At 32.3% G+C, this 15,851-nt stretch overlaps 1 protein-coding gene across 1 annotated transcript in view; it reads right to left on the reverse strand.

Moving 5' to 3' along the window:
* LOC111626899 (nuclease SbcCD subunit C-like) overlaps nucleotides 1-15,851 on the reverse strand; it is a 159,150-nt gene that overhangs the window by 18,772 nt on the left and 124,527 nt on the right. The window contains exons 27-30 of the mRNA XM_023370419.1: nucleotides 10,357-10,407; nucleotides 6,215-6,265; nucleotides 6,047-6,097; nucleotides 4,198-4,248 (exon numbers count right to left, since the gene is read on the reverse strand). Of these exons, the coding sequence (XP_023226187.1) occupies nucleotides 4,198-4,248; nucleotides 6,047-6,097; nucleotides 6,215-6,265; nucleotides 10,357-10,407 (204 nt within the window). The remainder of the gene's footprint in view (nucleotides 1-4,197; nucleotides 4,249-6,046; nucleotides 6,098-6,214; nucleotides 6,266-10,356; nucleotides 10,408-15,851) is intronic.

A 15,851-nucleotide genomic window follows, 5' to 3' on the forward strand; every position in this document is an offset into this window, starting at 1 on the left:
CGAATTAGTTTACACGTGCTACAGTTAAAAGTTGTCTTGTGGCAATATAGTACGCAGAAACAAAATGAAAACCTCGAATGTTTTATTTTAAAAAATAAGCGAAGAACAAAAAGAAATATTAGTAACATATATAGAAAATAATAAGAAAATGAACAGCGGAAAATTCGACAACGAATTTACAAGAAAAAGACAATTCGCTTTGTGGAGAGAATTACTTGAAAAATTAATTGCGTGTGTTGAACCTAAAAAATCCGTTATGTAATGGAAAATGTATTTAAACTTAATCCTTTCTTCATATAGTTTTCTTCCTTGATCTATTTCTTAAATTGTTTTGTCTATTAAGATTATTTATTAATCAGAACTTAACACTTCTGATTAATAAATAATCTTAATATAGTATCTATGCTTTTAATAACTTATACATATAATTTACTATCATTTTAATACTCTTTTTCAATGAATTAGATACTTCTTTTTATTTTTGGAAAAATTTGCTGTATAATTTTATCAATTATGAATTAAAATTTTTTTATTAGTATTGATTTGACACGAAAAGAAATGTCATCTACTCGTGGTTGAAAAATTTGTTGCCTTCTCAAACAACGTCTTTCGGCTCTTTCTAACTCTTCGATAGTGATAAGAATTGCATATCTGTCAGCCATTTTCACTTTTGTGTAGCGATCTCACATGCACGACTCAATGTGAGTAGCAACTCAGATGGTGAGATGGGAAAGCACGTGAGTTAGAACTCGAGACTACCAATTTGACGCCAGAGTGTGAGATGGTACCACGTGACACCTTCAACACGTTGGGAGTTGTAACACGAAAAACTTGAGAATAAGGGCCCTGTATGCATGCCATGAAGAGTGACATGAATGTGGAGTAGGTCTTATTCTGAGTAAATGAGCGACAAAAGCACTACTTGGATGGAGGCCCTTCAGTGATTGGATTATTACAGCTCGCTTTACCCATGGACATGCCAAAGCAACTGTGATGCATGTTTATGTGCCAACCAACAATGTGGAAGACACAATAAAAGATGAATTTTATGAGCAGCTCCAAGACATCTTTGATGGTATCCCAAATCATGACCTGAGAGTCTTGATTGGGGACTTCAATGCCCAATTGGACAGTGATCGTCAAGGACTCGAGATTGTGATTGGTGCTCATACATTCTCTATTTATATGAGTGACAACGGAGAAAGGCTAACATCATTTTGTGAACACAATGGGTTGTGTGTTGAAAACACCTACTTCCAGAATCGGCTTATCCATAAGACCTGGCAATCACCAGACAAGCACTTTTAATGATATAGACTTTATTTGTATTAGTAAAAAGTGCAGGTCATCATTGCACGATATGAGGGTTTACAGAAGTACAGATATTTGGATCTGACCATTACCTAGTTAGGGCAAATATAAAACTCACTCTTCGTAATCAAAGGCAGTTCATGCTAAAAAGATCATTCGCAAGAGAAAAATTAAATGATTCAATCATTGCTGAAGCATTCACTCTAGAGTTGCACAATCACTTTGCCCTTCTTGGAGAGATGACAGATATAGATCTCTGGGAGAACCTCAAAAACATTATCATGGAGTGCACCCAAAACATCATTTGGGAAACGTCGAAGAAGGCAAAAGGATCAGTAGATCCAAGATCACTCATAGAAGTTGATTGATGAGAGGAAAGATGCAAAAGTTAAAAGGGACCAGGCTAAAACAATGGCTGAGATGGAGTAACTAAGTTGGATGTTGGATGCTGGACACCAAGTTGGATAGATGTGTAAAGAAAAGCTGTTGGAAAGACAAGAAGGAATGGTTAGAACAAAAGGGCACTGAAGCACAGGAGGTTTCTGACCAGAATGACTCCAAGACCCTGTACCACATAGTCAATGAACTGACTAGGATGAGGAGTAACTCCAGCATTCTAATAAAAAACAAAAATGGGAAGCTTCTGATTGCTCAAGATAAGCAGAACAAGAGGTGGGTGGAACATTTTCAGGAAAATTTAATCAAGAGAAACCAACTATCATATATGATTTTGATATTGAGAATACACAAGATGAGCGTCAGGTGGACACTGGTGAAATCACCCTTGAGGAAGTGGAGCTTGAGATTAAGAGCCTAAAGAATAGTAGAGCAGCTGGTTTAGACAAAATTATGACTTAGATTTTGAAGCAAGAAGGGCATTCCATGTTGGAAAAACTAACGTTATTCTTTAATAGGTGCTGGCAATGTGGGGAGGTCCCAGAAGATTGGAAAAGGGGTACTACAGTCAGAATTCCTAAGAGAGACAATATCTCCAAATGTACTAACTGATGCAGTATCACCCTCCTTTCTGTGCCTGGAAAGGCATTTTGTGTGGTCGAGGGCAAACTGCAGGCATCAAAGGAGTTTGATGCCTGCAGTTTGCCCTTGATCAGAACTTGCAGGAGGAGCACACTGGGTTTCACTGCAAAAGATTGTGCAGCAAGCAGATCTTCTCCCTTCGAAATATCATTGAACAATGCATTGAGTATCGACACCCATTGGCCATCAATTGATTTCAAGAAGACTTTTGACAGTGTTCACCGCAAGTCCCTCTGGCGGATCCTGCGATTATATGATGTACTGACAAACTTTGTCTCATTTTCAAGGCCTTATACCTGCATTCGAGTTGTGTCAAGATCGAAGGTGGTGATACAGACTTCTTTGAAATTACAACAGCAGTCAGGCAGGGTTGTATCCTGTTCTCTTTCCTCTTCCTCATCACCCTTGATAATATTGTGTGGTGGGCAGAAGAGTCTGGTGCATGCATTGGGGCTGGCATCCACCGGTTTGACAAGGATCATCTTGGAGATTTGGTTTTTGCTGAAGATTTTGCCCTATTAGAAGGAAACGAGACAATGCTACAGCATGCCATGACTGCATTGGGTCAGGAGGCACACAAAATTGGCCTCAAGACAAATGCCGTGAAGACAAAAATTATGCATGTATAACAATCCACAAAAACCTTTACTTACAAGTGTTATGTCCATAGTACACTCCACAAACGCTTTCGACCTCCACCGAGGTCTGCTTCAGGTGCATTGCATGTATGTAACACTGCCCAAAAGCAGGGAGTAATTGTCGAAGCACAATGATTGGAGATGGAGAGATTTACCTACTTGGATAGTGTTATTTCCCAAAATGGTGACGCAAAAATGGATGTGAAGTCCTGCATCAGAAAAGTGGCGACAGTCTTCTGGTGGATGAACAAGATCTGGTCCTCACCATCCATCTCATTGAGAATCAAATTCTGCCTGTTCACTTCCATCGTGATTCTGATAGCTGTTTATGCTAGTGAGTCCTGGAAGACATCAGGAAACATCAATAGAAGGCTCAATGTCTTCCAACAGAGATGCCTAGTGACAAATCCTAAAGATCCGATATTTAGATTATATCACTAGTAAAGAGGTTCTCCAAAGGAGTGGGATGTGCAAACTTCATAATATTGCCGCCCGTAGAAGAGTCCGACTGGCCAGCCACATTTTTTGTATGGAGAACAATAGGATTCCTAAGACAGCCATGAAATGGGTTCCCCTGGTGCCAAAAAACCATGAGAATGCCACAGGAATAATTGGCATAGAACTATTCTTCAAGATTTGAAGATGCTCAATATGACTTGGGAGGAAGCTGAAACCCTTGCCCATGATCAAAACCAATGGAAGATAATTGCTGCCTCATATGCTTCCTAGCATTAGAAAAACAACAACAACAACTACTACTACTACTACTACCACCACTACCACCACCATATGTGTTTCCTAATATAAATTTATTTAAACAAATAATTCACACACAATGCCTCAGAAGTTTGAATCTATAAAAAAAATAGACAGTTTAATTTTGCTTTCAGGCAAAGTTAAACATTTTTTGATATTAATTTTAAAAAATCCTTGGTTTACAAGCCAAGATTAGAAAATATAAAAAAGCTGAAATAAAACATTCAAAATAAATGTGCTTAAATCAATATTTCTCTTTAAAAATATTAGAGAAATGTATGTAAAAGACTTATACAACCATAGAAGTTAATGGCAAGCAAATTGAATATTTATGTAATAAAAGTAAATTTATTCTTTTTTAGATTTTTTCCTTTCAAGTCTATAATCTGAGATTCCCTGTTTATGAAAAATAGCAATTATGTTTCCATTTAAAACAATAAAATGTAAAACTTACCTTCTGTTGTTGTTATTTTCTCCTCAACAGAGGTAATTACTTCTTCTAATACTAACGAAAAATATATATTTTGTTGAAAAATATTATTTAATAAAAAAAATCTAACTTATTGATTTTTGATTGTTATATTGCATATTGCTATATAAAAATACTTTTTCATAAAATATCTTCATTCAAATTTGTTTTCATCAACAAATTTGAAGGTAATAAAATATATTAAAAAATTCTTGATAAAATAAGTAGAAATAGAACTATAAACAAAGAAATGAAAATATTGTTTTTCAAATGAATAGAGAATGCAGAGGAGAAATATTGCAAAAATCAGTAAACATACAAAAGATGGAATCAATTTTTAACTGAATTTCTAGTGAATATTTCTTTATAGACAAGTTTCACTTTTCTAAAATTTCTCTACACACTTAGTTTCTGTAATATATTTGCTACTTATAACTTTATTTGTTAAAATACTCCAGAATGATAGGCTGTACAGTATATTTTACATATGACATAATATTTAATCAAATGATTTTTACATATATATGCATATTAAGCTAGAATATCCAAATTGTGATTGAATGAATGTCATTTGAGAATTAGTTGGTCACTAAACAGCCATTACAAATAATATATTACTATAAACTTTATATGTGTAGAAGAGTTTCCAATTCAAAATTTTTGCATAATGTAACTGATAATGCCTTCTACATTATGCACAGATTATGAATTTAAATTCATTTCAGGTCCTTATTCTGTCAAACATTTCTAAATTAAATTATTTAATTATTAAAGTTACCAGTAGATGGTCATATTTAAACTGACAACAAAAATTAGTCAATTATTAAATATTTGTTTTTATATGTGACAACAAACTGACCTTTCATACATTTCCAGCAACAACAGCATTGTAAAGAAAAAGGCAAATGTTTTTTTGCCATGTTCAGAGGCTTGCATCAGACTTTTACAGAAGGTTTTCTTCTTTTCTAGCTGAACTTTGAAAATTTGAAACATTTCTTTAAAAATAATATTCCAGAACAAAATTTTTAAAACAAACTGTTCAGAAAAGAAGAAAGTCTTCTATAAAAGCCTGACATGGCCCCCAAACACAGCTGGAAATGTTTGCATTTTTGTTTACAATGCTGTCACTGCCAGAAACATACAAAAGGTCATTTTGTTGTCACTTATACAGTAGTTCCAGTTTTAAGAATAATTTTATGTTATATTTGTTATTAATTTCAATGTAACTTTTTTGATGAATTTAAAGATAATACATTGAAATTTATGTAATAGCCAGTACCAGATTTTAATCTATGAAATTTTTAAACTCACAAATTTTTTTTTTATTGAGATGCACATAATTTGAAAAAATTACAATAAATCCCTGCAAAATTACAATGACAAAATTAAATGACAAAATTAATTACTGGAAAGCAATCATTACCTAAAGCCATCACATTTCCAATAATCTGTGTCATAAATTAACATCACATTTCTAAAACTATAGATTTCTTAATATAGTTCAAATACAGTTATAATATTACATAAAAATGACTAATAAAAAAGTGACATTTCATACAATTATAATGACTGTCTTAAAAGCAAGAGTTGTAAAGTAATTAGTTATAAAAACTGGTCTAATATGTATTATTTTGTGTATGAAAACTTCTAATGTATTTTTTTTCTACATTAATTTATTTAAGAATTTAACTTTAAATAAATTTAAAATTATTTTTTTTAAACTTTCTATTAAATTTTAAACACAAACAACAGTATTACCAAAAACTTAATTTATTTTATCTAGTATATAATTATGCAACAACATTAAGTCAAATAAAAATTAGTTTAAAATTACCTTCGGAAGATGTTATTTGATCTTCAACCAAACTAATCACAGTTTCTAATGCTGAATAAAGTAAAATTCAATCAAAAAAATATATAATCAACACACATTTTAATATTTGATTTTTACTATGACTAAAAAAAATCATATGTTAATACAAAAGAAAATGTTTAAACTCACTTTCTGAAGTCACTAGATGATTTTCAACTGTAGAGACCACGTCCTCTAATGCTGAGAGAAAAGAAAAAAATTAAACACATGCAATAAAATACTTCATTCATTTTAATAAAATAATGACAAAATATATATTTATTGTTTACTTCTAAAATTTCATTTTATGTTTTAAAATATAAATATTTTTTAAACAAATTTTAAATTATTGTGTGATGTTTTTCCCAATAAAGGCCAATTTGGAAAAGGTATGTACAATTAATGGATTAAATATCCTGTAAATTTTATGTTTGTACGTATATGTTAAGAGTAATTGTCCCACCTGCCATTTAAAAACTGTTTTGGAATACAGTGACCCCTTGGAACTCAAATGCCCTAGAAGTCGAACAACTTGGAATCCAAACAATTTCTTCGAGTAAAATTTTTCTGAAAGTCAAACTTTTCTTGGAATTCTATGTGCTATAAGCTAGAACTTCTAGATAATAATAATAAAAACAACTTTCTCACTGTTTCTATCAAGTTTCAATAAAATGAACTAATGTTTTCAGCTATTTTAAATAGCCTTCCTCAAGTTTAACATAGCTGAAAACGTTAGTTCATTTTATTGAAACTTGCTAGAAAAAGTGTGAAAGGTGTTTTTATTATCATCTTTTCTCAGAACTCAAACACAAAGATGGTTGTACTGTATGTTGTATGGTATCTGCATGGTTATGCATAATGTAGCAGAGTTGCCAGATTGGGTTAGTTTTTATTTAGAACTACAAACAATGAAAATCTGTTACTTTTCTAAATTTGTTGATACGAGGTTGGGGTGCATAATGTATAGTTCATCTATTGCATTTTATTGCAGTATTTATTTTTCATTGTTTTTAATCTGTTGTTGTTGTTGTATGCATTAATTATGGTATTTACTCATGTCATTTCAACATTAATTATTATTTTTTTAAATTAAATGGGCATTTTGTGGTTTTGGAACAGATTAATTCACTTTACAATACTCCTTAGGGGAGAAATTGCTTTGGAACTTGAACATCCTCTAGGAATGAATTGCAGTTCCAAGGTATCACTAAGTATAAACTAATGCAATAATTTTCCATAACTTGCAGCAATTTTATTTAATTGTATTATTATTTTGTTATTAAAATCTCTTAAAATTAGAGGAATATGTTTAAAATCTTTAAACAGGATGAGCTACACAGATCAATTAGTAAGTCTAAAAAAAATAATTGCCTCATTAATTTTTACTTGATGAAATGCAATTTCAATGTTGTATTCTATTATTGACATCCTTTTTCAGTCACATTTGTAGTGCTCTTGTATTTCTTTGTGTATGTCCAATTTCTTCTAAGCCTATGTGACTGAAGAATGTGACTGAGTAAGGATGTCAATAAAAAAATAAGACATTCAAAATGCATTTTATCAAGTAGAAGAGTGAGGCAATATTTTTTGGTTTTTAGACTGATTGATCTGTGTATCTCATTTAAAGATTTTAAAAGTATTCTTCTAATTTTAAAAGATTTTAATAAACAAAATAATACTACAACTCTTTCTAACCTGTTACCGGTGCGTTCTCCTTCCTTACTAACTCGTAACTAACCGAAACAAACGTTTTCAAATCCCAGGAACGGTTCTTCTTCAGGTATTTTTTGAATTTCTGATGGAAAATGCAGCTCGTAAAAAACTTCAAATTCTAAATACGTGTGTTCGAATGCACGTTTCCCGTTTCTGTCATTGTTTGTCATGTGCAGTTGATTCAGAAACGGCTATCATAAATTACCATTCGTAAACGCTAGCCACGCTGTTGATAACGTAATCTCTTCTTTATAATTGATGCATTGATTATCCTTAAGGTTAGCTAAGTATATGCTGGCCGCCTCTAGCCATTTGATATGGTGTATGTGCCGTGTGGTGCGGATAATTCTGGCTTTCTTAAATTTGGGGTCTATATCCGGATCAGAGGCATAAATTGCCAGAGCCGTCGTGTTCCTTTGTTTCTGAATATCTGCAGTGTGTTTTTTGAGTCTAACCTCTAAGGATCATTTGGTGGAGCCCACATACAGAAGGTTTCTATCACATCTGTGATCTATAATCGGTATGCTGTAGACCCCTGACAGCTTATCCTTATCTGGTTGATCTTTTCCATTGGTTAGGATGTTAAATATCGAAGGGCACCTTCTGTAGGCGATACGTATGTGGTTCTTTTTAGCTATTTCGCTATATAGCCGTCTAATATATGGATTATAATTGACTGGAATGATCTTATCGTTATCCTATCGTTCCTCCCTTTGCATTAGGTCTTGAGTTGCGTTATGATATCCATGTAGTATGAGCTTGCTGTATCCGTGTTCAGTGGCTATTCGTTGTGTAAGCCTTAGCTCTGATTGTAGGGCCCACTCGGAAGAAGTGTGTGTGTGTGCTCTTGTAGCCGCTGTCGACCAGGTTTATGCGTTTTAGCAAAGGCAAACAGACATGGAGTGTCAGGAGAGATGACTACCGCATGTCTCAGACCAAGTGTGTTTGCAAGACCAGTGCATGTAAACTTAGTGACATGACTTTGTAGTTTTGTTATATATGTGGCATCCGAGCGCCGACATTGTGTGTCCACTACGTATTGCTGCAATGTATCGATGTAGGTAGATCTTTTTATAAGCACAACTGCCTTGCTCTTATCAGCCTTGATCATTGTGATGTTCTGTGCTCTGAGCCAATTTCTACTTCTTTCAATGTATTGCCAAAATGTACCACTCTCTGGTTGGTGTTTATGTTCTTTGATCGTGAATAGCACTTTCCATCTAAGATAGTCTTTGCTGTAATCTGGACATTTATTATTTCCAGAAGATAGCAATTTTTCCATATTCATTATAACTGAGACCGGATTATGTGCCGAGGACTGAGGCACGAACATCGGACCAAATTGGAAGGTTTTATGGAAGTATTCAGGAGGTGCAATGTTGTCCCAGCAAACTATAATGTTGTCGATTTGTGGTTTGGGACGTTTCCTTTGCATTTTATTTATCCATGTGCATACATGAGAGGATATTGGATTGTTAAAAGAGCATTGAATACCCAATGTTTCATATTTCTCATGACCAGTTCGGCTAGAATAGGAGATAATGGGGGAGCCCATTGGTACCCCTTGTGTTTGTTTATATATTTTTCCATTAAATTGGAAATAATTATTTTGAGTAATAAGGTGAAGAGCTTCACATAGGTGTAAAACGTATGATTCTGGATAACTAGAATTGAGGAATAGGGTATTTGCCAACATGATAGCTCCGGAGATATACATACATCTCTGGAGGTTATATTTTCTGTCCATCATTGAAATAATAATGCTCCACAAATCATTCCAGCCGCCACCTACCAACCACCACATTACACCTACCTACCACTCTGCTATATCTTTGCTAATACAGAGGGCTTACCTTCTCCCTTCTGCTCGGGTGATAGTAGAAAATGAATTATCCATTATTCAATCTACTATGTTAAAAGCAGGTTACTCACACTCAAAATTCATTTTTCTAAAAAATCGTGTAAAAAACAGATTATTTCCACAATCTTTTCTTTCCAATAAAGAAAACTTAAAAATAGCACACCCCCCAATACCCTACTTAGCCCTATCTCCTTAAAAATTGCACATCTTTTTAGAAGTAATGGTTATATTCTACCAATTACACTGCAACCAAATCTAAGAAGACTGCTATATAATGATAGGGATAAGTACTAGTTGAACAAAAAATCTGGTATCTACCAAATCCTGCTAAAGCACACACTAACTGGTGAAGAGACTAGTTATGTAGGAACTACTGCTAGAAAATTAAGTTCACGTATCCATGAACATCAAGAAGACATCAAAAATAGCAGGCCAGTTACAGAATTAGCAAAGAAGGTACTAAACCATAACTACCAGCCTCTATGGAACGAAACAAAATTACTAAAATGCTGCAACAAACAAAAAGAGCTATTTATTTGGGAGACACTCTACATTTCTACTACCATACCATGCAACTCCCCAACTTTTGAGCTCCCACAAATTTGGATAACAGCTTTCAAACAACTCAACCCAAGATAACAACATATTAATTTATAGTATATAAAAAAGTATATTATTAAACTATTTTATACAAATATGAAAATATTTGAAAACTTACTTTCAGTAGTTATCATTTGATCTTCAACCTGATTGATCACATTTTCTAGCACTGACAAACAGAAAAAATCTTGCTTTAAAAATATTTGAATAAAATTATACATATGACTATTTCTTATTCAACATAATGAATTTTTAAAAAACAAAATTACAATTTCTCTACAGTCTTTTAATAAATGAGTAATTAGTGTGATATTTACTAAATCATTATTTACTGCTAAAAATAAAACATAAAATATATCATTCTAGTAACATAAAAAGAATAGTTTTGTGAAAAATACTTTATGTATCATCTAAACCTTTTGCTTGTTTTTATCAAATCTATATATTAAAAAACTTTGTAATTTATTTCATTCCTACAATTTATATATTAGGTAAGAATATGCAGGCTCAATTAATAATCCTAAATATAAAGATATTATATTTTAAATTACAATTTTTTTTACCTTGTAAGAAAAAGTTGTAATATAAATTAGTAGTAACAGTCTATAAGTTATTACATTCTATAGATATAAGTTATGTAAACTTGCATTAATAAATGTTACATATAATCATTTTTTAATTATTATTCATATGATTTTAAATGCACATAAATAAGTTAGTAGCTAATACCTTAAAATAACTATAAAATTAAACAAAATGGTGCATTTAAATGAATTCTAACAATTACATTCAAATACATTCAAAAATATTGTTTTGATGTAATAATTTTATAAATGTCATCTTGTGTAACATTTCTAAAAGCCATCTGACATTGTTGATGATATTTAAATATCATAAGTACTATAATATATAAATTATAATCAATCACAAACAAAATCTTTTTTAACCAGTAATTGAACTTTAACATAACTTCCGAACGTTTTCAGCCTTCACCAGGCCTACTTCAGGTAATGAACTAAACTGACTTCCAAACTGAAACATTAGAACGATGATGTTCGACTTTAAACTTTGTATATATCAAATTTATGAAGCCAACTTGAAAGGCAACTGTATTAACTTTAAAGACTGTGAGACGGTGGCGCATGTGTGGTACCTGTACAAGAAATTCAAATGAAGTCAATCAGCCATGTGAATTTGAATTATATAAAGTTTAAAGTCAAACATCATCGTTCTAACGTTCCAATTTGGAAGTCAGTTTAGTTCATTACCTGAAGCAGGCCTTGGTGAAAGCTGAAAACGTTTGAAAGTTATGTTAAAATTCAATTACTGGTTAAAAAAGGTTTTGTTTATGATTGTTTATTTCTCACCCAGGTAATTTTGAGAAGACTGTTATAAATAATAATCATCTTAGAGTATTATCACCAAATAAAAATTATACATAATGTATAAAATAGGAATGATATATATAATATATATATATAATAGAAACAGCTATTTTTAAATATGTTACATCATCATCAACTATTATTTTTAAATATACAAAAAATGTATTAAAATAATAATAATAATAATGAATAAGTTACTTATTGTGCCAGTAGTGCATTTTGCATGTGTCAAACCAAACAAAAATCTAGAAATTTTACAGCTTTTTAATAGCACATACACCACACTTCAGAAAACTGCCATACTAAATCCAAGTCACAGTCAATAAATTCTTAACTGTGACTTATATTTAATATGCATAACTTACAAAACTATTTTTTGTGTAACTATTTAGTGTACACTAAATAGTTGTGACACATACATACAAGAAAGACATAGGCCGTACACGAAGTATTTAGCCAACAGAAAAGAGGGTAAGGGAAAGAGCAGGGGAAGAAAAAGGGAGAGGAGATAGACAGTAGAGAAAGGTAGGATCCCTATGAATGGCATACATAAGGTTACAGTACCCTCTATGTTTGATGTTGGAATGCAGTTTTTAGGCTGCAAGGCCGTAGTTCCTCAAAGGGTCTAAAAGATAACCTGACTGTAAAGAACACCAACAATTGAGTGCCGCCACAAATAGCTAAGTGTAGAAGTTAGTGCCAAGTGACTGTTAGTAGGAAGACTTATATCTACTTAATACTAATAAAACTGAACACAATTGCAAATCTTAATACTACTTAACAGCTAGACAGACAGTGCAAAAAGCAAACAAACACAATGACAAACTGACAGAGACAAACAAGCAAGACCCCAAAATTTTTAAATATTTTTTATATTTTTTATNACTATAATATATAAATTATAATCAATCACAAACAAAATCTTTTTTAACCAGTAATTGAACTTTAACATAACTTCCGAACGTTTTCAGCCTTCACCAGGCCTACTTCAGGTAATGAACTAAACTGACTTCCAAACTGAAACATTAGAACGATGATGTTCGACTTTAAACTTTGTATATATCAAATTTATGAAGCCAACTTGAAAGGCAACTGTATTAACTTTAAAGACTGTGAGACGGTGGCGCATGTGTGGTACCTGTACAAGAAATTCAAATGAAGTCAATCAGCCATGTGAATTTGAATTATATAAAGTTTAAAGTCAAACATCATCGTTCTAACGTTCCAATTTGGAAGTCAGTTTAGTTCATTACCTGAAGCAGGCCTTGGTGAAAGCTGAAAACGTTTGAAAGTTATGTTAAAATTCAATTACTGGTTAAAAAAGGTTTTGTTTATGATTGTTTATTTCTCACCCAGGTAATTTTGAGAAGACTGTTATAAATAATAATCATCTTAGAGTATTATCACCAAATAAAAATTATACATAATGTATAAAATAGGAATGATATATATAATATATATATATAATAGAAACAGCTATTTTTAAATATGTTACATCATCATCAACTATTATTTTTAAATATACAAAAAATGTATTAAAATAATAATAATAATAATGAATAAGTTACTTATTGTGCCAGTAGTGCATTTTGCATGTGTCAAACCAAACAAAAATCTAGAAATTTTACAGCTTTTTAATAGCACATACACCACACTTCAGAAAACTGCCATACTAAATCCAAGTCACAGTCAATAAATTCTTAACTGTGACTTATATTTAATATGCATAACTTACAAAACTATTTTTTGTGTAACTATTTAGTGTACACTAAATAGTTGTGACACATACATACAAGAAAGACATAGGCCGTACACGAAGTATTTAGCCAACAGAAAAGAGGGTAAGGGAAAGAGCAGGGGAAGAAAAAGGGAGAGGAGATAGACAGTAGAGAAAGGTAGGATCCCTATGAATGGCATACATAAGGTTACAGTACCCTCTATGTTTGATGTTGGAATGCAGTTTTTAGGCTGCAAGGCCGTAGTTCCTCAAAGGGTCTAAAAGATAACCTGACTGTAAAGAACACCAACAATTGAGTGCCGCCACAAATAGCTAAGTGTAGAAGTTAGTGCCAAGTGACTGTTAGTAGGAAGACTTATATCTACTTAATACTAATAAAACTGAACACAATTGCAAATCTTAATACTACTTAACAGCTAGACAGACAGTGCAAAAAGCAAACAAACACAATGACAAACTGACAGAGACAAACAAGCAAGACCCCAAAATTTTTAAATATTTTTTAAATTTTATTTTATTATTTTTTACTTTTTAAACATTAACTTACTAACTAAACTAACCTACCATAACCTTGGACGAACCTAACCCAGACGACTAAAGCTAACAAACCTCAATCTAATTTTACCTAACCTATCATCACCTAACTGTAAACTAAGCTAAGAGTCCCTAATCTAACTTACAACTAGGACTAACCAAATTTAGACTGAAAAAGAAGACAGAAAGTAAGAATTAAAATACAAAACAGAAAAGCAGCTATATATACAGTGACCATACGATCTTTATTTAAGAGGACAGTCCTTTATTTCACTGCTCTGTCCTTTAACTTTATTTAGTTTGTAAAGTTGACACAAAGTTTAAAAAAATTTTTTTTAATAATATATTGAACAAGTTAGTTTTGTATACGCCATCACGACCAGTGTTGCATTGTTACATAGAGCGAGTAGTGCAGTGTGTCGCCACTGACAGTACTAAGGGGTGGACACTCTTATGGGAATTTTTGTGATAGTTTTTTAACTCTCTAGTTGGTGCATGATACACTTGTTAATTAAAGCTGAAGTTATTTGAAAGAAAAAATGAGGGGTTTCTTCCTATTGTTATTAGAAAAGTGGTTTTAGCATTAGAAAAATCAGAAAATATACAAGCCAAAAAATCCAATGATGCTGTGTACACATTTTATCAAACGTGCATAGATTATCTAAATAATTGGGACATGTTTTTTATTGAAATAGAGATGTTTGAATGGGTCACATTATGCGAAGTCCCTTTGTGGGCGAAAGTAGAGGAAAGCTATATCTTAATTTTGAATCATTGGTCCGTAAATATATTCGATGGTGAATTATTTGATGAAGTTTCATGTGTAAAAAAATATGTCACAAACGAAAAGATCGACGAATGGTGACAGAATAACCAGCCCCGCCATCAAAGGTGGATTGAGATTTTTGAACATTTTACAGCAGAAGAAATTGTTTTCAAAAACGTTTGTAAAATCGTAGAATTTTTTTTGTCTTCCTGGATCTAATGCCCCCGTTGAATGAATATTTTCATTGCTGAATAATATGCGGACAAATGAAAAAAATCCATTTAAAAGTAAGCACATTAGAAGCATGTATTTCTGTCAAATACAACTTTCAAATGAACTGTATGGAATTTTATGACTTTAAGCGTGAAACGGCGCTATAAAAAATTAATTCTACTGAAAAGTATCAAAATTAATGTTATTTAAATTTTTACAATGTGTGTATGTGTAATAAATAATTCAGATTGTTTAAAATTTTAATGTATGCATTGTTGTATGCTACTATTTTCGTAATAAATGTTATAAACTTATGAATTTTATAAGGTATTATTTGATTTTCATCGATATGTCCTTTATTTTCCCCCCAAAAATATGGTCACTGTAGCTATATACCATCAGTTGAAACAAAGCAAGGAAAAGCTAATTGCCAGCCGTGTCCCCGGAGTGAGTGTTCTCAAGAGCCCCACTAAGGGATACAAATGCGAGTAGATGATGAAACATTCTATGCGTATGAATGAGTTGGTGCGAGTTGCAAGGCCAGTTGTACCCTTCAAGACAAGAATAGCAGCTCTCATTAATTAATTAAATTAAACTATCCCTAATGTGATTGTACCTACTGCAATGAAAAACTAAGTGAAGTGGTGTTTGGTCCTACTGAATACCACAATTGCATTGTAAATTGTCCCAAAGATTAAATCTATGCAAGTATTGCTTAAAGTTGCTGTGTCCTGCAAGTAGATGAGTCAGGGTGTAACTAGGATAAAAATGGCAAAGAATTGCGGTAGTGTCAACCTTGGGGATAAAAGTTTAGGTGAGCCTACCAGTAGCGTCATGGTCCCAGCTGTCTTGCCAGAGAATGAAGATTTGCTTCTTGACGTGATTGTTGATGTATGAGGTAGGAATGTAACTGAAACTACTAGTGATTGAAGACTTGCTTGTTTGGCAAGATGGTCACCAGTCTCATTGCCGAGAAC

The sequence above is a fragment of the Centruroides sculpturatus genome, unplaced genomic scaffold (assembly GCF_000671375.1).
Source record: "Centruroides sculpturatus isolate CEXI.00-Female unplaced genomic scaffold, Cexi_2.0 scaffold328, whole genome shotgun sequence".
Taxonomy (NCBI): domain Eukaryota; kingdom Metazoa; phylum Arthropoda; class Arachnida; order Scorpiones; family Buthidae; genus Centruroides; species Centruroides sculpturatus.